The sequence below is a fragment of the Atta colombica genome, unplaced genomic scaffold, assembly GCF_001594045.1.
Source record: "Atta colombica isolate Treedump-2 unplaced genomic scaffold, Acol1.0 scaffold21, whole genome shotgun sequence".
NCBI lineage: Eukaryota > Metazoa > Arthropoda > Insecta > Hymenoptera > Formicidae > Atta > Atta colombica.
The window spans coordinates 745,007-769,056 of record NW_017259305.1 but is presented as its reverse complement, the minus strand read 5'-3'; the positions used below and the strand labels follow the sequence as shown (position 1 = coordinate 769,056).

The window sequence follows — 24,050 nt, the reverse complement described above, 5'->3', positions numbered from 1 at the left end:
GGGATGAATTAAAAATACATATTCTAGAAAACATGTGTTTGCTCCGTCAATTGACTTTAAGAGACCACCGTTTCTGCAGATCGGCGTCAATCAGGCGCGACTGGAATCGTTAAATTAAATGAACAGTCGACCGCAAGCTGAACGAAACATCTGACTGTCAAAAGTCGTTACTTCATTCTCGCGGTTACAGAACGGCCGAGCAATAGCGCAGTTGATAGAAATCGCGGTCGCTATGACATAATTCATCGCAGATAGATTCTCATTGAGACGCGATTATTGGATTACGTTGAAAGAAGTACGATACGTATAGACTATGTTTGCAATTGTGCACTGTGTGTCAGTACGTCGTTACGTATCACCTTTGCATATTCTTAATTTTTTAAGATGAGCGCGAGATTCCATGAGAGATCCATTTGACTTTCGAGAAATAATAAAGCGAAGTTTGGATTCGTGATATAATTTGAAAGTAACCGCAAGTCTTAGGCCGCGTTGAATAAACTCGGATATTGCCATAATTAACGAAGTCTGTTCAACGATTCTTTGTTTTTTTTCTGAATTATAATAAAAAATACAGTAACGTAGTTACAAAGGAAGAATTAATCATTCTAAGCACTGAACGATATCAGTGTTATCAGGATTCGCAGTATTTAATAGATAATAATCTAAGCAATTGATAAATATATCTGAGGCATCATGAAGAGATCTTCTCTTAATTCTTGATCGTGGAAACATTGAGCGTTTTTTGAATTGTTCAACTTTTTCTCCTTCACATCTTGCACATCTTGCTATACGTATACATTATGCATCTCATAACGACAAGAGCAAACAATTGTCGTATGATCGTATTATTTCGCAGTCCACAGACATGATCGCTCTTCGCAATTGACAACGGTGTATGTCGATTCTCCATTCGTAAAATCTGCGTATTCATTGGTCTCTATTTTCAACACTCTAATCTCACCTGGAACAAAAAGAAATTCGTTCGAGAGACTAGCTCTTCTTACAAATTTAAAAGTATTCTGCGTATTTAATTAAAGATTTTATTATTATAATTTTTTTACACAATCGAGTATAATTAGTATAATTACAAAATAAAAATGAATAATTAACTCGTAACAGAAACATTTTTTGTTCCCACTAAAAGAATATGTGGGAACCACTGAAATTTTATTTTGTTGAATTTTTGAAATTGAATTATGTGTTTTTAAGTTCCATCAATATAAGATTGATTTCAATCCTAATTCAATTTACTCTAATCTTTGTCTTTTTCTAGCGTTAGCATTTTCTAATTCCAAAAATTCTAAGAATTCTTAGAATTAGAAAAAATCAAAACGGTAAGTTGAATCAAGATTAAAGTTAATTTTATATTGATAAAACTGGGTCTTAATCTATGATATATGATTATTTGTAAATAAAATAGTAGTAGAATTTATCACTCCTAATTTAAATATAAATACACATTGGAAATTTTTTTCAGAAAATATTGTCTTTTAAAATTATTCTTAAAATCACCAAAATCTAAATATTCTAGTTACGGGTAAAATAAAATACGAAATACTTGTAACATGAAATAAATGATTAATCAATTTTATTGATTTCGAAAAGAAATGTATTAAATAAAGATTTATAATAATCGCACAAAATGCAAGAGATCCGGGTTCGACTCTCGACCGAGGTAATATTTTTCCCAATAACATTAATTATTTACAGATTTTAATATGTTGTTCAACATTATTAAGATCGTTTCAAAGATGCGAATAAGCATAAAAAATTTGTTAAATTGCTAGTCAATTTAACTCGTGATATTACTGCAGTAGTTTAGTAGAGTTAGCGTTTTCAAGATCGAAAAATCATTTCAGCGAGCGTTTTTGGGAATTACATACGTATATAAATTTAGTATATAAATTTACACAAGAATCATATAAACATTTAAGATCCAGCTAGATGTTTAAGATTTTGATTTTTATAGTTTGTGTTATCACACATATACGGTCCTATAATATATTATATTGTATATACAATAATGTTTTTTTATTGCAAGTTAACATTGGTTATCCATGTTTCAAGGCGTGGATGCAACCAGAAGGATTCACGAGTATTCTTACCTCGCGTATGGTGGTGGCGGTGTTAGCGTTGGTGAGACGATACTGATAGTCGTCGGAATAATTTGTCCTGAGGATAATGGAGGCGTGCTGCCATTGCTCAACCTGATTAATTGACTAGGATTTAGCTTGATAGCATCATCGTAGCTCGGTGGTGCATCCGTCACCGCTTCGTAATCCGGTGGTTTCTGCCTCGACACGCCAGGCGGTTCCTCGATGGAAATCACGTGGATCGGGTCATCGATCTTTAAAAGGAGAAGATCGGTTGAGTTACTTCAGCGTATCATAGAATTCAATTGCATAACTTTGCATTGCATAGCTTCATTGCTTATTTTCGCATTTGAATGTTTCTTACTTAACTTTAAGAATTTATGTCAATTATTTTAATCTTAATCGTTTATTATTGGATTTTTAGAAGCATTCGTTATAATAATTGCGTTCTAGATTTTAATTGAATCTTACTTTGATTGTTATTCAAGGAAAACTGTCTTCTTCTAATTTAAGAACTGATGCGCACATGTTGATATATAATTTAATGTATACAATTAGCTTCGGAAATTTTATAAAGTAATTGAGATGAAAATATTCTGTAGATGTTGTTATTGTCTTTTCCATACATAGTTTCAGAAATTATAAAAGAAATACTTTAATTAAGTAATTCACCCAAGCAGAACAACAAATCATAATTGACTACAAAATGACCATTAAAAGTCATTTTTCAATCATTTCCGATTCATTTTAATGTTATTTTGACGTTATCACTTGTTGTTCTGCTTAAGAAATTTCTTAGTTTAATTTTATGGTTTATAAAGCAATTATAATTGAAATTCCCCAATGATAGCGAACGAATACATTTATTTAAAGAAAAATATGTTGCACAGTTAATCATCGTGGAAATACACCGTCGTCGGAGTCTATTTAAAGTATCCAGATCGCGACCCGCCAGTGCCGGCCTCATAGTTTCCGCGATATTCTACTTGCCGCATTATAAGGATATTCACCCGGAAGTGCACATCGCGCTATATTCGTCGTAGGTCGTCTATAGATATCTATGTACTAGCTCTCTCGGTATTCTTCGAAAGTATTGATGACAGATAGCTGGCTGAATGTAAGTCGCGAAAGGGCGCACGCGAGATACGTATAGGGTGACGTATAATACGAGACGTGAGCGCGCGCGCGGTCGACGAGAATAGCCGTGGCTATTTACGGTGGTAAAAAAAAGCTTCGCTGGAAAATTGCATAATGATCAGTCTAAATGGAAACGGCGAGATGAACGGCTATGACCCCAAGATCCCCTCTTTTGCGACAGCACGAAATTCTATTCTGCTAAAATGTACTTGATTATCTCTGAACTGTAGGCGCGAATGTGACCTCGAAAATTCGAAGAAACAACATTCCACGCTGTTTATATTTGGACATATCAGACATGAAGATGACGTTTCTCTGCCGATACGTCACCTCAATGTATAAATACATCGAGTCATGATAATCGAATCGCGAGAAAATAATGTTGGATGATATAATTGAGGTCATTGTAGCATGTCTGCGTCTCACGTAAGAGATGGACAAAATTAATTTCGTTGCAAATATTTTATCCAATAATCAATTGAACTGTGTCGAGCAATTAATAATTTTCAAATTTACGCGAAAAATTTTCAAATACATTTGATGCCATTGTGGTCATTATATGATTGTTAAAAAATCAATTGACTTGCAATTAAAGTACGTCAAGCAATCAATAATTTCCTTAAATTTACATGAAGAATTTCTCAATTTATTGACGTCACTCACCGTTGAAAGAGCAGAAAATTGCAATTGCATCACGTTTTTCAATGATCAAATTTAAATAAAACATTTTTCTAATATCACATTTCCTTTTCCAAAAGCAATGTCATGATAAGTCGTTGTCTCAGAGGTTATCAAGCTTACACGAGAAAATTAATTACGCATGATTTAAATAAATTTCTAAGGATCGAATGATATTGCTGTGATACGGAGAAACGATTTTCTCGATTTGGGAAACACTCGACTTAATAATTAGTAAGAATAGATAGAATTGCGTGGTAATGCCATGAATAAAATCGAGACAATGTAATAATTCGATGCCTTGTACGTTCCTCAATATACAACCAAGAAGTAAACATGTGTTAAGATTTAATTTAAAGTTGCGTAATTGACAGCAAATATTTTTTATAATACGCGATGCAGCGTTTCGATATGAAATTTATTTTAGATTGTCAATTTAATCTTCCGTCTGAGCTTTTTTTTGGCACAAATAAAATTTTGTTTTTAAATTTCATCCTCCATTTTTCCCCTCAAATTTTAACTTTTATTAATTAAAGGTTTTATCATTTGATTTAAAAAATTATTTGATAATGTAATGCAGATATTGAAATAACCTTGAATTTTTTCACATTTTTTGAAAATCTAGTAGAATAGTAAAAAATTTGGATTGAACAAAAAAGGCTCAGATTGCAAAAGAAAGAAATAAAAATATAATTGTAGACAAAATTTTATGAATTTTAACCAAATTTATACAATATATATGTCCAAGGACAAATAATGATAAATATAGCTTGATACATGTTTCCGGGTGAATATCCTTCTAGTAGCAATCGACATTAGAGACTCTACCACGACCTCCTTTGCCGACGTGCACTATATCTTTTTTGCATATACAATGTAACGAAGCATAAAGAACGGACAGGCAAACATTTGAAAATGGACAGGTCGTTTATTTTACATAGAGAATATTCGCCGATAATTCCACAGAAAAAAAATGTCTTACAGATTTAAAATACTGGCTAGAAAAGTAAGAAGGAGGGAAGAAAACTAAAATATATATTTCATAATAAAAGAGAGAAAAACAAAAATTTATAATATACGATCCAATTATATCTTATTAGGTAAATATTAATTATTGTCAATATTAGATATTATTGTGTTTGTACTAAAAGAATGCTAATGGGCTGACTATACAATACTTTCAAATTGTCTCTTACGATGTGTTAAAATTGTTTCTAATAATAATAGATAAATGCTGATTAGGTGCGCTGATAACAATACATTGAATAGATATCGTAATAGAAAAAAAAAGAGTATGAATCATCAGTTATATATACTGACAATAACACTAATCTCTTACAAAGGAGGATATTACTGGTTTCAAGGAAAATCAAAGGTATCCGTGGAATCGTTAGTAATATTTTCGTCATTCGAAATCGAAAGGAGGAAATGATAATAACATGATGCAATCGTGACTTCACGCCATTCCATAGATGACACGAGTCTTACAAGTCTCGCGATCAAAGCGCTTCTGTCGCTTGAAATTTTTACAATGTCCGCAAACATCCAGACACATGTTTTACCTGGAAACATACGACGAACACAGAGCGTGTTTACCCAACATTTAAATGATTTATAAACACCATTTAATGATGTATTATCTGATATATGAAAGTGTGTACTCTTTTTATCTTTATGTTTTCTTTTTTTTCATATCTCTCGTTCTCGCTAGGTACCGTTCGACAGAGGAAAAAAATATGAAATATAGATCGTAGGTATATTATTAAGCTTTTTCTTATTCTGTCCATCGTCACTGGTAATTGCGGCTTACTGCTAGGCTACGGTATATCTATAGATAATACGCGTTCTTTGTGGTCTATAATAGGGGGTTGACCCGAATCGATCTAAAAACGTTTTAATCTCAGGGGCCTTCAACCGCACCGACGGCAGCGACCTGCATCTTTTCATATCTGGCCTAAAGAGATTTATTATGTATGATAGACATTTATTATCACAATAGTAGCGATGTAAGAATGTCTGGCGAAATTATGTTAGTATAAATATCCGAAATGTGTGTCTTATTACAAAATATAATTTGCATTAAGAATAAAATTAATGTAATTAATAAAGAAATAATTAATAAATAACAACAAATAAAGATAAGACTAAAGATATTTATATGTAAGATATACATTTATATATAAGAAATATAATATTAAAATTTTAGAACTTTTAAAACTTTGAATCTAATTTAATTCTTTTTTTAATGGCACAAATATGTTACGTAAGAAAATAGATAACACTTAGATATTTCAATAATTTTATAATATTTAATAATATAATTTAATATTATTAAGATTAAACATGGTTCAAGAAGTGAATTTAATTAGAAAAGAAATTTAGAATATTTAAATTACAATGTACTATTGTTACATTTTTTGTTATCTTTTTTTAATTTTTATAAGCTTAATAATTGTAGTAAACTGTAAAACGTGTTACAACTTTTGATCGATGTTTACTCGATAGGATTACGTGACATTTGTAGAATATAAGGAGCTAATAATAATAATTGTTGCTCGCATTTTAAAAGTGCATATGAAACACGTTTTTGTGTGATAACGATGATTAATGAAGGCAAAGTTATAAAAAAAAGTAATGATTATCAGAAAACCAGTAATATTGATTTGCGTTGACATGAGTCATAGCACCCATAATTTTAATTCCTTCTTTGAAGTTAATTCTTTCTTCCAAGTTCAATTCGAACTAAACGACAATTTTGTTTGATGGAGCAAATATATTCGCCAGATTGACAGTCTGGGAATTACCTGTGCCGTAATCGGATGGTTCGTATGTTGCGTATGCGTGCTCGTCCTAGTTGGCGGTGCGTGTAGCCAACAGCACATTGCGGCGCAAATGAGTAAAGCTCCAGCAACTATGCAGGCGACACCGACGTAACGCACTGGTTCAACATAATTCTCTGCTAAACCCAACCAGTTGATGAGAGCTCCGACGCACAACAAGACCATCCCGTATCGATACGGACGTTGTGATCTCCGTGATTCCTCCAAAGACATAGCTAAAACATGGAATGTCTTTTTAAAACATTTTAGTAGTGTATATCATCCGATAAATCGAATATAATAAAAGGTCTTTTTTTTATTCTCTCTCTCTCTCTCTCTCTCTCTCTCTCTCTCTCTCCCTTCCTTCGTCAAACTTTAAATACAATATATATGCATTTCATGTGTCAGGATCCATCTAAAAATTAATTATTTTTAAAATAATCATGAAAACATGTTAGTGCACATATTATAAGATTGAAGATAAAAAAATAATTAAGTGGATATTATATATCTTGCATCTAAAATATTAAAGATAATCGTTTTAAGAAATTTTTCTTTTTTGTTGCAGCTAAAATTACAAAATATAAAATACAGCTAAAATTACAAATACAAAATATGTATACACATTTTTTATAAACATGAATTTTTTATTTCTTGTACTTTCGAATAAAAATATTAATTTTTCAAAGTTAAATTTTTTACGATAGTTATGACAAATACTTGATTACTAATACATTAAAAAATTAAAGGAAAAAATTTTAAAAAATCAATTTATTTTATAGCGATTGGGTTAAAATTCATTAAATGTTTTGGAAAAATATTTGTTTACAAGTGAATCCCATTACTATCCAAAAATTTCCTTCGTGGTACTATATATTATATATATTAAAGTATTTTTAAGAATTTTTTTAGATTTTTAAAAGACATATATCTAAAAGTGGAAAATTCAGTGGAAAAACAGGAAAATTCTAAATTAATTGATATGATTATACAAATTTCGTATATTTTGTAATTTTAACTTATTATAAATATAAAAAAAAGAAAAATTTCTTAAAATGACCAGTATCTTAGATGTAAGACACTTGGGTGTCGTAACTTGTTGTTTTGACCTTCAATCTTATACTCTTATACAATATTAATATATTTCAATATCTTTATTAATAATAATAAAAAAAGATTTTTGATATTAGTAAGAAATAAACACAATAAGGGCATGTAGAGAATCTAAACTACAAATATTTTTTTATATGTTAAAAAATAAAATTCAATAAATAATAACGATTCAAATAATTAAATAAATTAAACAATGTAAAATAGAGCTAAGAACTACTATGTGAGTACAATATTATTATAAACAATCTAAAAATTCATAGACGTCTTTCGATTTCTATTGGATTATTTTCAATGTTAAAAAATAAATTAAAAAATGTTATCGGTAATTATGCAAGATGTTCAAAAATTAAAATATAAAAAATGCATGTTGTACTCGCATGTTGGCAAGAAGAATAATGGCAAGATATAGTCTGGATTCAAACTTCACATCGAAACTTGATGTTAATCGATTCCAGAAGTCATACAATAATCGTATGAAGTTTATTATACTGTGAACTTCTTCTCAAATTTACAATAGATTGATACAGTGAAATCAATATAAAATGTATACATGCTTCATTTTCTTTTTACAACTGATTAACGTTAGATCATCCAAAAAATTAAAAAAAATTGAGTACTACAGGTAATTATAAAATTTGTCGATATCAAATGGGTCTTAATACTGTAGAACTCTGAGATATAAAAAATAAAATTATTCTAATCAATTATAATTAAAATATGATGTTACATGTTATACATTTTTAATTTTAGTCCTGGACTGATTTCTTCATATTTAATTTAATCTTCTTCATATTTAATTTCTTCATATTTTATTTATTGAAAAATTCAATTTTTACATAATTTATGATTCTGTTGATTTTACTTTCTGATTATGGCTATATATTATTTATTATCACATTGACTAATGGAATTTTGACGAGTATCATATCATTGAATTGTATTAATATATTGGACATATTGGTAAGTGTTTTACCAAGGTATGTATTTGCTTGCTTTTTATTTTATTATAATTATTTTATGATAATGAAATTTATAATTTTATTAGAACATCAAGAAATTCTTTTCAATCGGTTTTCCAATCTTTTAGCGAGCAATTTCCATTCCTTTATGCAACGTTTAACTGGTCTCACGATATGTTTATAATGTATTCCATGTCTATTAATACTGTTTGATTATAACAGTGTTAATAGTGGTAACATCTTTTTTTACGTTTAGTATCTTTTACGTTTTATATCTGAGAAGAGCCTAATTGAAAAGCCGAAATATGTAATATCGTAATTTAATTTAATTGATTAGAATATAATGATTTTATTTTTTAACATATAAAAAAATATTTGTTGTTTAGTCTCTTACCTGCTCTATTATTGAATTTATTTCTTATTAACATGTTTTCATAATCATTTCAAAAATTAGAAACAGTTTATTTTTAGGTAAATCCCTGACACGTGGAATACGCTAAATATTTATTTAATTTTAAGTATAGAGGAAATCGGGATGATTGTTGTACGACGTTGATTGTTAAAATGCTTATAACTCATGTCACTACTAGCCTCGGTGGTCTAAAAGCTTAAGAAAGCAAGAGTTCCAGGTTCGAGTCCCGGCTAGAGATAATATATATTTTTCGCAATAAGAATTAATTATTTACAGGTTTTAATATGTCACTCAACATTATTAAGATCGTTCGAAGATGCGAAAAAGCAAATTATTAAATTGCTAGTCAATTTAACTCATGATATTACTGCGGTAGTTTAGTAGAGTTAGCATTTCAAAATTGAAAAATCATTTCGGCGCGCGTTTCAAAAGATTATATACATAATATATAAATTCACACAAAATCATACAAGCATTTAATCCAGCTAGATTGTTTAAGGTTGATTTCTATTTGTTATCACATATACATCATATAATATATTATATTGCTTATAACTCAATCAGCAAAAAAATCTCTTTTCTTGATAGTAAATTGCTAATATGATATTAATTTGTTGTGTAAAAGGTGTGCACCAAGAACATTGTATATAGATTGCTGAGTAAGCAATTGCCGAATTATATAATGCTATTCCTAATAAAAAATTGAATAAAAAAAAATCTTCTACTATTTTGCAATTTTCATGATAGTTAATAGTTGGGCAGCCGGACGTGCTTATTCAATATTTTGAAATTAATATTTCGTCAATCGTTGTGAAAATTACAAAATTGTATTCAATTTTTAATTAGGAATAACGCTCTAGGTGACAATCAATTTTAATATAAATGGACACATTTTTAGAGATTGTACTTACAAATATGTTATTTCATATAGATATATGTTTTTCATATACAAACACACCACATTTTTCATATAGAAACCCAATACAAAAACATATTACGTATTTTATGATGAAAATAACTATTTTATTTGTATTAATACCATAATTACTACTATTTCTTATCAGAGGTGTAGAGAGGTTGCTCGGCGAAACTGCTAAGGGCGCACCAGCAGGGGTGCCAAAATCACGATCGTAAAACGCTTTTTACCAGTGACCGTGATATCTTGCAAACGCTTTTAGTAAACTTAAACGTTTTTGTAAACTTAAATTGATAAATTATTCATTCTTCGATGAATCAAGAAAGATTGACCAATCTTGCTTTATTATCAATTGAACATAAAGCGGTCTCATAAATTAATCTGAATGATATAATTATGAATTCGCTGTAGTCAAAACGAGAAAAATGAAATTTTAACTTTTTTCAAACATATATAACTTTAAAAGTAATAAAATATTTGTACTTTCTAATATACTAATGTTTAAATGTATGGATTAGAAAACATTTTTTATCTTGCATCTCTATACTGCAGTAAATTTGTAATTATTGTAGAAAAGATTTTTCTCGAAAGGGAAAGGAGCGCCAATATATTGTATTCCCTTGCCAAGGCGTAACAAACTCTCACTAGGTTTTTGTTTCTTCTTATGTTACGTCCAATGAACTCCACGATTCCTTCGTCTCATAAACATTCGATCAATAAAAGGCACGAACAAATTCCGATAACATGAATTCGAGGAAACTTTCTCAGTCGAAAAATAATAAATATATAATAAATAAAATTTATATAGTATCAACGCAATATCAATCGGGCGTTCAATCTCTTCTCGAGCACTGTGGAAAAGAAAATCGTTGAATAATCATTATCAAATCGCGCTGTTACGCGTTGCCACCAAGATGCTAAGCAGGGTCGCGAACTGATTCCCATGATAAGAATGATATAGCGCGGATACTCGAGAGAAGGCAAAATGTTTAACCCGACTAGAATTTGTGTCAGGTTAACTTTATGTGTTATAAGGATCTGATTTGGTTGACTTAAGTTAATCTTGAATAAGGTACATCTAAGAAAATCCTCATCAGGTTTGAGTATGATTGACTTTTGTAAAGTTGTATATTATAAGGACCTGGTTTGGTTGACTTAAAATAATTCTGAATAAGGTATAACTAAGAAATTTTCGTTAGGTTTGATTGACCTCGTTTCTAGTATGCAGCTACGCCACAAGATGGACGAGTAAGAAGAAAACAAGTTCTATAAGAAGGCGTATGCAAGTCGATTTGAATAATCTCTTAGAGATTATAAAGTTCCTTCAGAATATGCCTCCTGGACTTCTGAAATATATGTTTTTTGCTTCTTTTAGAATGTGATGCTAAATTAATAGCATTTGTACAATTCCCGACTTAAAAATTTATTCAGTAAATTTATTCAGTTTTAGCAGGTCCTAGCTAGGTTGACCTTATTTCATTATCAGGTCCCAATGAGGCTATCTGGATGAGGATTCGACTACTGTGTTGCGTTACATGACTGATCAAGTCCCGAACTTACCTTATCAGGATCTGATAACGAAATAACTCGAATAACTGATAACGAAATTAACCAACTTGATTAAGATCTGCTAAATTCCTTGGATAAATTTCTAGGGAATCTTCTCATCGATATCACGCGCGTCCGATGATAATATCCCATGCAAAGGCTTAAGAAAAGATCAAATTTAATAATGACATCTTCCGATATTGGGAAACTCAACAAAATTATGACTCACACTTCTTGCTTCCCAAGGAGCACAATTAACTAAATTCAGGAATATTTGTTCATCGCTCAATGTGAGAGCAGTTCGATAAAATGTAGATTTTTCTCACTTGTAACTTAAGACTTAAGCAAACGCTGATAAGAAAAGAAATCGATAATTTACAATCCATTCTCTTCCAGTAACAATACTCATTAATGGGCGTGAACCTGAAATCCTTTAAGAAGATGATATAATATTAGGTGTGGGAAAAAGTTCGTGGCGTTTTTCCCATTAGATGGCATTTAAAAAACGCCACGAACTTTTTCTTACATCTAATATTATCACCAATAAGAATAAAACCAAATCAAAATTTACAGCACGGGTGGAGCTAACTTAAGGGCAACTTCCCATTGACCAGTTAAAACTGCTATGATATCAAGAAGAAGAAAACTCCTACAAACCTGATTCTTCGATTTCCCAATTAGATATATCCTTTCAAAGAACCACTTCCAAAAAAAATATCTATATAAACTGCGATATCGCGAGGCACAGAGCAGAGAAGAAGAGAGCAAAAATTGAGGAAGAACGAGAACAAAATCTAGAACGACAAATTTACAAAACTCACGCTTATATAACTGTTTGTTAGAGTGATCTTTTCAATCGGATAAACATCACTATTTTTTCGGTTTCTGATACTGATATAAATATTACGACAGCAGAAAATTGTAAATCTCTTATTATTATTATTTTATTTGTCTCTAAAATTAAACTATCTCAAGAGAGCAAATAATTCTTTAGGTCAAGGTCTTATTAAATATTTAAATAATATTTCGAAATCAACGGAACAAATACCTCCTCCTTTTTCTTACAATATTTAGTCCTTGTTGTTTTTTTCGATCTCTTCCCCCTTCCTTATAATTAATTGAATTGAACTAATTTCCGTATATCGCCTCTTCACTTGCATACACGATATACACACAGATTCACGCTCGTTTTTTGATTTAATTTTCTTAAGCTAGAAAAAGAATGTATAATCTTCAATCTCTCTCAAAACTAATTTTAATAATTTTAGTGATTAGTAATTTAGATAACTAACTATGTTTGATGATGCACAAGTCCTTGTTAATCGCTCATTGTAATTAGTTTATAAAAATAAATACTAAATTACTCTAATAGTTAAAATGATAATTATTAAACGCAATCGTTGCACATAGAAATACATTTTCATTAAAATATTGTAATACACTAGATAATTTAGTTAATAAACTAGAATATTGTTAATATGACTTACATCACTTTCTATTTATTTTAGAATCATAAGATTCTATTACTCACTCTCACCGCTTTTCAGAAATCGCATGTGGTCCGCGATGCCAAGTTATAAGGATTAAGTTCCTTGACTCAAAATTTGAACTGACGTTCGCACTATTCATCAGAAACAGGTGTTTTATGCCCATATTCATAGTCAGACTTTGTACTTAAGGCTTCCTTAAATTTATCTTTAGATAAATCAGTAGCCAATAAAATAATTCGTAGAGTATCTGAAGATAAATTTAAGGAAGCCTTAAATATAAGGCCTGACTATGAATACGGGCAATAGAGTCCCTTCATAACGTTGACCTATATTCGGAGCGGAAAAAGTTTGATTTTCAGGATTCGCCTTTGACGTATACCCGTAAGATAAGGTCTAAGCATCCTTCAATACCCTCTTCATTCTTCTTCGTTATCCATTCAAACGATCTCGAAAAATAAAACTTTTCAAAACGTTGGACGCAACTTAAAATGAAATTGATATTAAAATAAAGATTGTATTTTTGACGTGTTGTCCATAATAAATATGCTGTTGCAAATCAGAACATGAAATTAATTGTTACATTTTCGCAGCTTTGTTTAAAATTAAATAACTTATTTTTACAATATGATAAATTCAAGCGTAATATTTTTTTAATTCCTAAAAGATGTAGATATATTGTGACGTATAATGGCCGTATTCCGATTTATACTGTTAGTACTGAAATCTATAGTACTGAAATCTGTAGTATACGTAACGTGCATTATAGATTTTCAGTATTTACAATAACGGAACATAGTCATTATTTCAAAATCAGACATTCACTTTTTTCTAAAAATCATAAATCGAAAAAAATTGTCGACAACCGGTCCCGGTCTCCCCATACAGTAAAAAAACATTTTGTATTTATGTTAAACGAATTCTTGTTAAAATTTTTGTGTTGAATTTTTAACATATCCGAATTTTAATTTAATATAATATGATTATGTTATTTAAATATTTTGTGTTACATTAAAATTTATTTCTCAGTGTTAGTTCTCTCTTGTGTTAAAATAACACAATTTATAGATAAAAAAACAAATAATATAAAAATAATATAGTTTTAAAACATAAATTTTAAGAATAAATTTAAGAATTTAACATAAAATTTTTAAATTATATCAAAATATGTTTTTTGTGCTAATTTTTCATATAATATACTACTTAACAAAAAATAAGAAACACTTTAGAACACGCTCAAAATTGCGCAATATTCAGAACACTACAACTCGGTGAAAAACTATCGCAAATAAAAAATCAAAAAAGCAGTTGAAAGCTTGAAATCTCTACTTTCGAAATCAGTAATTAATATTTCAATCTGATTCTTTATGGAAATATACGGACACAAATTGATACTCGTCAAATCTGAAAAATTTTTACGAACTTTACGGAGATCTATGGCGTAAAGTAAAATTTATACAAAAATGCAGTTTACGGCAATCGAAAGGGTGAATCTTTACCTTCAATTTCCTTTTTTATTAAGTTCTATACGATTTTTCTTCACCGAGTTGTTGAACGTTGAAGCAAAAGTGATCATTTTTATCTTATATAAGGATTATTATTTTTTAAAAAGAATAATAATATATGAGAATCATATGTGTATATGGGGTTAATAGCAGGATTTGGAAAGTTACTTTATAAAAGTAACTTGTTATCTTTACTCATTACGTTTTTAAAAAGCATTGTGTTACTATTGTGTTTACTATTATTAAAAGAGTAATGAATCATTACAATTTTTTGTTATTTTTTATCGAATTTTTTAATTATTATTTTTTTTTTTAGAGAGGCATTCACTTGTTCAATACAGGATCTATAGTGATTATGATCTCAAGCAGAATACAAGTTATGATGTCAAGATGATGTCAAGATCACTCCAAAATGATTACTAAATGTCACTTTTAATTTATTTACGATTCATTTTATTATCATTTTATTATCATTTTATCGTGACTTATTGTTCTATTTAGGTTGATTGCAATTAATTACAACATGATTAAATACTCTTCTTTTAAAACTCATTTAGACGTTCCATACATATTGTAGTATATACAGCATGTGTACAAAATAACAATAAGAATTAAAGATTACATTCCTACTCAATTCATTCATTACTCAAAAAGGATAAATGCGTTACTATTAACGTTACAAATAAGAAAAGAATCATCTTTATCAGTTTGTTATTTAAAAAAAATAATTGTAACGATAACAACGTTATAATTAACGAGTTATTTTCCAACCTTGACGGTAACATGAAAAAAATGTGCGCGATGTAACATAGGGCAGAATACTTTGCATGATTTGGCGTTGTTAAAAATAGATCGCGAGACAAAAACACACGTCACTATCAATCACTTGATTTGTAAGCAGTGACATTCGTGAATGTGAAGTTGGGAATCGTTTCGCTTAATATGAATGATATGTTAGTACAACAGCTGTCACAAATATGATGGCAGTACTGCTATTAAAATTTTAATATACGTATAATACCTAATTGAACATGCCGTTTCAGTTGTCAAACTATGTAAAATTATTATTTAATCTTAATAAATATGTATAATTGTCAAATAGTTATTATAACATATATGTATCTAACTATAATAATTCCACAAATAAGATTTTAACAGTAAAGCAAAAACAGAAATTATCTATGTTATTTAGCTCGATTTTTTTGTATTTAATATATAAATATATCTTTTCTCTAATATATCTTTCAAATTATATAAAGTTATATACATAAAGAAGAAAAATTATTATTGTTATTATTATTATTATTATTATTATTATTGTATAAAAAGATATCATTTGCATAATTGTGAGTTTAATAGCAGTAATTGGGAAATAATTTGTAAAAAATTCCTATTCGCTCTTTTTCCTTGAAAGATATGTTGTAATAAATTTTATTAATTCGGATTGCAATTTTATTAAGATGATATTTGCCAATAATATTGACGAAAAGTGTTTGTAGGTTGAGAAAATCTTGAAAAACATGCCACTTTGAAAGTAGGTTATTCATATACTCTATTATTCATCCATCCCTTGTGAACATTAAGGACGACAAGCAGTGACATCAGAATTAAGTGAATAATAAATAATATTCTCGAATAAAATTAGCAAGCGGATACACCCTGATATATTTTCGTCTTAAAGACATTTACTGTTTTATTACTATCCCTTGACATGTACGACACAATAAAGATATTCGCAGTTAATAAAAGACAAAATAGAATGCGTGGTATAACTCAAATTTAGTTAGCTTGAACTACATAGACAAGTTGAACTCAATATAAATGAGTTGCTCAACATAGGAAAAGTTGAAATAGAGTTAAACTCTCTCTTTATAAATAAAATATAACTGATAGTGATAAATTAAAAGTGCATGCATTTCATTTGGAACGAATGAAAAAATTTTTATTTCAACACGCCAATTCTGGATTTTTTAATGTTAATTTTTTAATCTTTTATTTTTTAATCTTGATTATTTTAATGTTAAAAATTTCAATCACGTTAATAACTTACAATATTATGATAATATATTCTATTGCAAAATATAATAAATGACATAAATAGTAGCTACTAATATAGAATTTCATTCAAATTCATCGCCGAGTTAATAAATTATTCAATTTAATTCATCAATTGAACTTATTGTTCTTACATAATTTATTGGTTGAATGACTATAAATATTCTTCGATTATCTACAAAGTAGGCTATATGCAAATGATTATAACATGTAGATAAGCCGTGATGGCTTAATACGAGACGATCGATATTCATCACATCCGTACGTCAGCAATAAATCGTTATTGTTATGATTATAAATCCACTAACAATAACATTGTTATCGATGTAATTATAAAAAGCGCTGATTCCGCTTTTACATCGCGAAAGTAAAATTGCGAAAGTCTATTTCTATAAGCGACATGCTCTAAAAAACATTACAATTATCATGTACTACATTGCACATATTGCAACGGTTAATTCCATTTTAAATATATTAACGTTAACGATATTAATATTGAGAACTGTTCTAGTGAATTAATTTTAATTAAAAATTAATTGCATGCAAATATTAATACAACTACACTACCTCTTTATCGTTTATTAAATAACTTGATTCAATGTCATTCCTTGAAGTGAAGAAAAAAATGTTCGATTTTTCTTTTACTGCACCTTAGAGTTGCCAATCTTAGAAACACTACGCTGCAAGTTTAATTAATATATAACATACTGTAATTAGTTTACCGCTGGACTCGTCCATGGTGTTGGGTGTCGGGAGTAGTATTGCCAATAATATAGACGTTGTCTTTCAACTAGCAAATTTTCCAGGCGACTAACATATCGCGTCACAGGCAGCAGTATATAAGGCGACACGAATATAATAGAGAGTGAGAGATCGTTCAATTCTGAGCGACGTACGATTATACGATCCGTTTCTGAGCGCGTCACCAAAATCGTAAAGATAAAGTTTTATTTATGAAATGTTATCGCTACATGATCATCATCCAAGTTCACCTAAATATGCGAGAAGAAAGCTGTAAAAATCTCAACACGACGATGCGCAGTTTTTTTTACATATTTTACATGTTATATCGACAGAGATATACACATGTGTCGGACAGACTCCGTATGCGTGCACAAACCAACGCAATGATGCCGCGAAATTAATTCCAATTTACATACATACTCGAGAAGCGACGTCCAAGGACATAACTTGTACTACGAACCTCTTCAAGAGACTAGACTACGTTCAATGAAGTGCAGGATATTGGTTAAACACAAGGTGTTCTGATGTAGATGTGCCATATTTTGTTTAATCTGCCGTAAGCTATGGATGGAGATCATGTATCAGAGATTGCGCCACTGCAAAAAAGGGATTCACAATAGAGCAAATTTGATTGCTGTCTTTCGGTTTTGTTACAATAATAATAAAATCGTTGAGTATATATTAAGCGTTTTGTAAGTAATTTTCATTCTTCCATACACCGATTTTTAACCATATAATACATCATATACATATATCTAGTTAGGATATGCAGAATATTCCAAAATCATCGAGGAATATTTAATAAGTACAGAAGTAATAAAATTAGGAAACATTATTATGTTAATTTCTTGAATTGTATGAAACCGAAAAGATAAAAGACTTTTGAGGAAATTAATATTGAAATTACAAAGCATATAAACAGGTAATGAAATGTTTCCTAGATATTTTTAACTTGATGTTACATTACTGCGAGATACTCAATAACAAAAATTTTAAAAACTTTTAAAAAATTTAAGAATAATAAAATTTAGGAATAATAAAGAAATTGTTTTGTATTAAAACAGATATTTGATTATGTGGTTTAATAATAATTCGATCGCAATATTGCGATACCAATATTAATGTTCATCGTAATGTTCATTCAATTCACCGTAAACGTAAAAATTACTTCTAAGAATGGAATAAAGTTACGTGACGCGCGCGCACACTGATCATGTATATAATGTTCTTATATTTATTGAATTTAAAAGGAGTATGTATGTTCTATTAATCAAATTTTACTAATTTATATTGACTTTTTATCTTTTTACTGATCTTTTGAGATATACAATATATATTATATGACTATAATTTTTAAGAGATCCTAATCAATTTTTCCTTGATATATATAGACATAAGTTCAAGGACGTTTTCATAGTAGAAATCGACACGCAACGATCAAATAGATTTTGTCTCGCACTTCACATCTCTGTTTTACTTACATACTATCTTTATCGTAAACCAGTTGATGAAATTTTTCCTTTCAGAACAGGAAAAACAATTAGTTGAACGATTAACTGTTTATTAAAAATATATCAATAAATATATCAATAAATGTATGTTATAAAAAGATAAATTTTGGATGATATATTGGATTTCAATATAATCTCTAACAGATTTTCATCATTGTATCAATTCAACAAAAATTATGCAATATCTAAATTTGTTTTACGTAATAAATTAGAAGGAGAAATAAATTAGAAGGAGAGTGCTTAAGTATGTTGATATAAATTAAGATGATAGATCTCATCTTATTCCCGCTTTTATGGATTATTACTTAGTAATCCGAAAGTTAAAAGACGTGATAAAAGTTTGCTGACAACGCAATTAATATTTTATTCTTTTTTAAATTCTTTTCTTGACACACCGGTGATCATAAAAGACGCTATTGGACAAACGACGATAAATAACATTATGATTGTACTAATTATTGGTAAACGTGGTAAATTTGTATTGACATATTTTGCGTGATTTATCTTGATAATCAAGTTAAATATAAAAATTATTACACATCGACTAAAATAGAAATCGAGTACATAAAAAATTACTCGCTAAGCTAATGAAATTTTGCAAAAAATTTTTATTTCTAGCTCTAAACACTTTATTTATAGCTTGAATTGATTATGGACAATTTTCGTGTGTTTGTTGTATTATAATTCTCTATTTAAATTGATGTTATCTTAATAAAATTTCAAGAATATTAATATTTGTTATAAAAAAATAAATATTCCATATTTTTTCTGCACAACGTTGACAATGACATATGTGGTACGAATAGGCTCTAATGAATAAATCAATAAATTAAATAAAGCCTTTTAGAGTTCAACACAGTTATTAGTATGTAAATATATATATTTTATTTAAAAAATTAACATATAAATATACAATATTTCGATCCTATTTTGGATCCTCTTCAGTATATTCTAATAATTAAATATTATAATAAAAAACATAATGAATAGGTGGAGCAACGCTTTTTATTATACATATTCATCAAACTGTCTAATTTATTGCATCATAAAATAGATTGTGATTTAAAATAAAAATTGATAGATCTTAATTTAAAATTTACTAAATAAAGAATAGAATAAAATTTACATGAAATATTGATAATTAATATTTAAACGATGTTAACAACATGGACGTACAATTCAATCTATTGTATGATGCAATAAATCGGAGACAGTTTGATGAATATGTAAAAATGAATATGCGTTGTTCGACTTGTTCATTATTCATATAAATATACATTTCATATAACATTGAATTCAACCATAGATTCATAATTTGATTATTATTTATTTATTCAGTTAATTGGAATTTAATGAATAATTATTGACAAGATGTAAAAAATTGACCAACTTAATTCAGCGTATGATCATATAACTCATCTTAGAATTATACTTCTGACGATTCCAATTTAGATTATTCTTCTTTATTGTAATATTTAATTATTAGAACATGTTGAAAAAGGATCCAAAACAGGATCAAAACATTTATATGTTAACTTTTAAATAAAATATATATATTTACATACTAACAATCTGTGTCAACTCTAAAAGGCTTTATTTAATTTAAATGTGTGGTATTATATGTGTAATATTTCAAGTATATGCAATAATATGTTTGTTAACTAATGTTAACAAATGTTTAGTATGATATTATTTGTTTAAATATTTTTATTCTTAAACTTATCCCACGCACAGAAGAAAAAATTCATTTATTTCTAAAATAGCATCTTACATATTCATCCATTCGTACCACCACAATATTTACGTACATTTGAAGTGAACGTAAATATCTGTCATGAATCTATGATATATTATGATAACGTGCATATCTAATTATTTGTAGCGTATAGTCGACACAATAAAATTATATCTATGATAACAAAACCAATTCTACATTTTACATGTATATATAGTAGTAATAGTAAAAAAATTTATATTTTAATTTAAATCTATTGTTTATTCCAGTATTGCCATCCTATGTACGATCGTGCAAATGTAAAATAATGACAGCAACGAGAAAATAAAAGAGAAAATAATAAATAGAAAATAATATGAAGGCAAAGTATTATAAGCGAAGAAATATAAGTAGAGATAGTAATAATAATATAAAAGCAGAGAAAAATTATATAGTATAGAGAATAATAATAGTCAAAATTTTATTTTTTTATTCGGAACTATTATAATATGTATAATAATACAGTATATATTGCAACAGTATATATTGTATAGTTTCGGCTAATTCGGGAGGTATTTAATTCGGGTCAATAACTGTTGCGCGCAACACGAAATATTTTACGTAAAAACGAGTACATCAATGTTGACCATTTAAAAGAAACATTCATTGATACATTTTTTACCATGTCCAAGAAGTCAGCTGAACATATTGCACATACAGTCATACATACTTCCCGGCTGTTAGTGAATCGATCCGTCTGTGCTTTCGTGCATTTTACATTTTATCGAACGGTCTCCACCAGACCGCACGCGTGCGTGACAAATATCTTCTATATTTACACATGCATGCGTTGGAACCTCGCATTCGTGTCGGACCCCTCCGTGAAACGGTCAGAAAACGGCCGCTCACGATTCTTACGTCAACGGCTTACACGACGATAGTGTGATAGTTATATAGTTACCCCCGTCGCTTACATATTTTAACCTTAACCTGGTTTCGCACCTTGCACACGGTAGCAATAGACGGTAGCAATAAACGACTTTATAAGTATAATATGAAGCTGTCGCGCGAAGACGGGTGAAAAATATCAGCAACAATGACATTATTTACTGTTGTGTCTCATGTCTGTATTCGCGTAATTCCTCCGACACAGTCGATTCTACCTACAATAATATGATCTACGTGCTTCTCATTTTTGCCTCCATTTTACGTATATAAAAAATCGTTTGTTATTCTTGTAAATAATGAGATAATAATATAAAGATTAGAGAAATTCACAGATAAAAAAGAAAAACATTGTAGATGAGATACAGCTGATAATTTCATTTCTTAAAAATTATTTTGGTATAAAATATTAGGTACATCAATGAGAGAATATACTTTCTAATTCTTTATGTATATTTTTATATTTAATATTATACTTTATATGTTTATAATTTCTAAAAAATTTTTAATATACACGGAGAGCATTTTTTTTTAAAGTTTACTTTGAAAATATGGTAGTCGTGGAACAACATTATATTTCAAAAAATTTTATATTTTAGTAAATCTCTCTCATTCAGTAATAAAACTATAATATAAATTAATTTTACTGAAATGCATGGTAAAAATCTTTAAAATATTGTATTATAATTACATAATAATATTTTTCAGGATAAATTAAAAAAAATTGTGTATATAATATTTATATACATATATAAATGTTTTTTAAATTCGATTAACCAAATATTATTACTTATAGATTTATTTTTGCGGATGAAACTTTAAACTTTCTTTCTTGAGGCAAAAAAATAATTACAAAATACTCTTCAATGTACTGGTACTCATATTATCGCGGTAAGGAGTTTTTATCACGTTCTACGTGTTTAGCACCGCGTGAAAACTGACCATGTCTGCAAAAATTCGACGAAGAAGAGATGCAATAATACGTTCATGATATACTGTGTCACTGATATAGCATGCATTATATCTCGCTTTTATAGACTCAACACAAACATTTATATTATAATAATAAATCTTTTCAGTCCATTTTCTTGTGAAATTATCATTAGTCATATCTTTCAAGAAAGATAGACTGAATGACTATAAAAAATAAAAAACGTATAAAGAAATAATGGAAAAGATAAAAATGTATATATAAAAAAAAAGATTGTTAAAAAGATCACTTTCAGGAATAGTTGATTTAAGGAAAATGTATGAAAGAAGAGAAAATTTAAATTTCTCTTATTAAAAATTTTAGAAAACTTTTTTTAATTCTTAAAGAGTATAACTTTTTCTTATTAAATTTAATTTAATAATTGAAGAATATATTATAAATTTAATTAAATTAAAAAATTAATGTTTCACACACACATGCACATTAAGAATTTAATTTCATTCAATATTATATTCTTTATTTTATATTAATATTTTTTATATTAATCTTTAACTTGACTTAACAATAAATCATAGTTTGTATTGATTTAATTAAATTCTATTAACTTAAGACATAAACTTTGTTTGTAATTTTATAGAATACAAAATGAAATATATTCATTAAAAATTCATAAATTATATTTTATTTCATCGGTTCATAGATAAAATTATATCATAAGCAGTATGCAAATATATGTACATAATACCCATATTACCCATATACAGTAAAAAAATATTTGCAGAAATCAAAATATCTGCATATTACGACGCATTAGTAACGTTGCACGAAAATAAATGCAGTGTTTAACTTTTCCAAGATAATATGAAATATACGCAGATATTTTTCACATATACTTGAAACGATATACACGTTCATAATTCAAGTGTTGCACCTGCGAAGCATAAATTGAATGATAAGGAGATAACAAATACGTAGTTCGTGAACGTAAATCCGTTTTTTAAATTTTAAGGTACATCTGCGATCATGTCGTAATACACCACACACAATGTCTGTCTAACAATGATCTAATGAATTGAAATAGAGCCAGATATACATTGATAAACGTTTTCGCATGATTATTCAATTAACAAGTTGAACAGCTTATTTGCAAGTGAGAAACAGAACTAAAAAAATTAGATATAATTTTAATCAAATTGTTGAAAGCAATTTAAATTTCAATAAAAATTCTATTATTGTATTACAATATTTTAGCAATAATATTTTTATGGTGTTTAACTATGTATAAAAATAATTAGAAAGACACAAACATATAAAAGATAAATTTAAAGTAAATACAGCGGAAAGTATTTATTATACATTTAAATAAATTATTTTTATTTTCATGAAAAAAGAAAAAATTTTTAAAAGAAAGAATTTTTCAATTTATGTATCCTATATAATTAATATAAATGTATATACGTAATTTTTATAATAATAATATATT

At 28.3% G+C, this 24,050-nt stretch overlaps 1 protein-coding gene across 2 annotated transcripts in view; it reads right to left on the bottom strand.

Annotated features, from left to right (window-relative positions):
* Positions 1 to 24,050, bottom strand: part of LOC108687595 — a 26,871-nt gene continuing 2,821 nt past the window's right edge. The window contains exons 2-4 of one of the 2 annotated variants that reach the window (XM_018193446.1): positions 6,713 to 6,963; positions 2,106 to 2,347; positions 1 to 961 (exon numbers count right to left, since the gene is read on the bottom strand). In XM_018193446.1, the coding sequence (XP_018048935.1) occupies positions 958 to 961; positions 2,106 to 2,347; positions 6,713 to 6,961 (495 nt within the window). In that variant the 5' untranslated portion in view covers positions 6,962 to 6,963 and the 3' untranslated portion in view covers positions 1 to 957. Of the gene's footprint in view, positions 962 to 2,101; positions 2,348 to 6,712; positions 6,964 to 24,050 lie in introns of those variants that run through there. The other variant, XM_018193447.1, reaches the window with a different exon arrangement.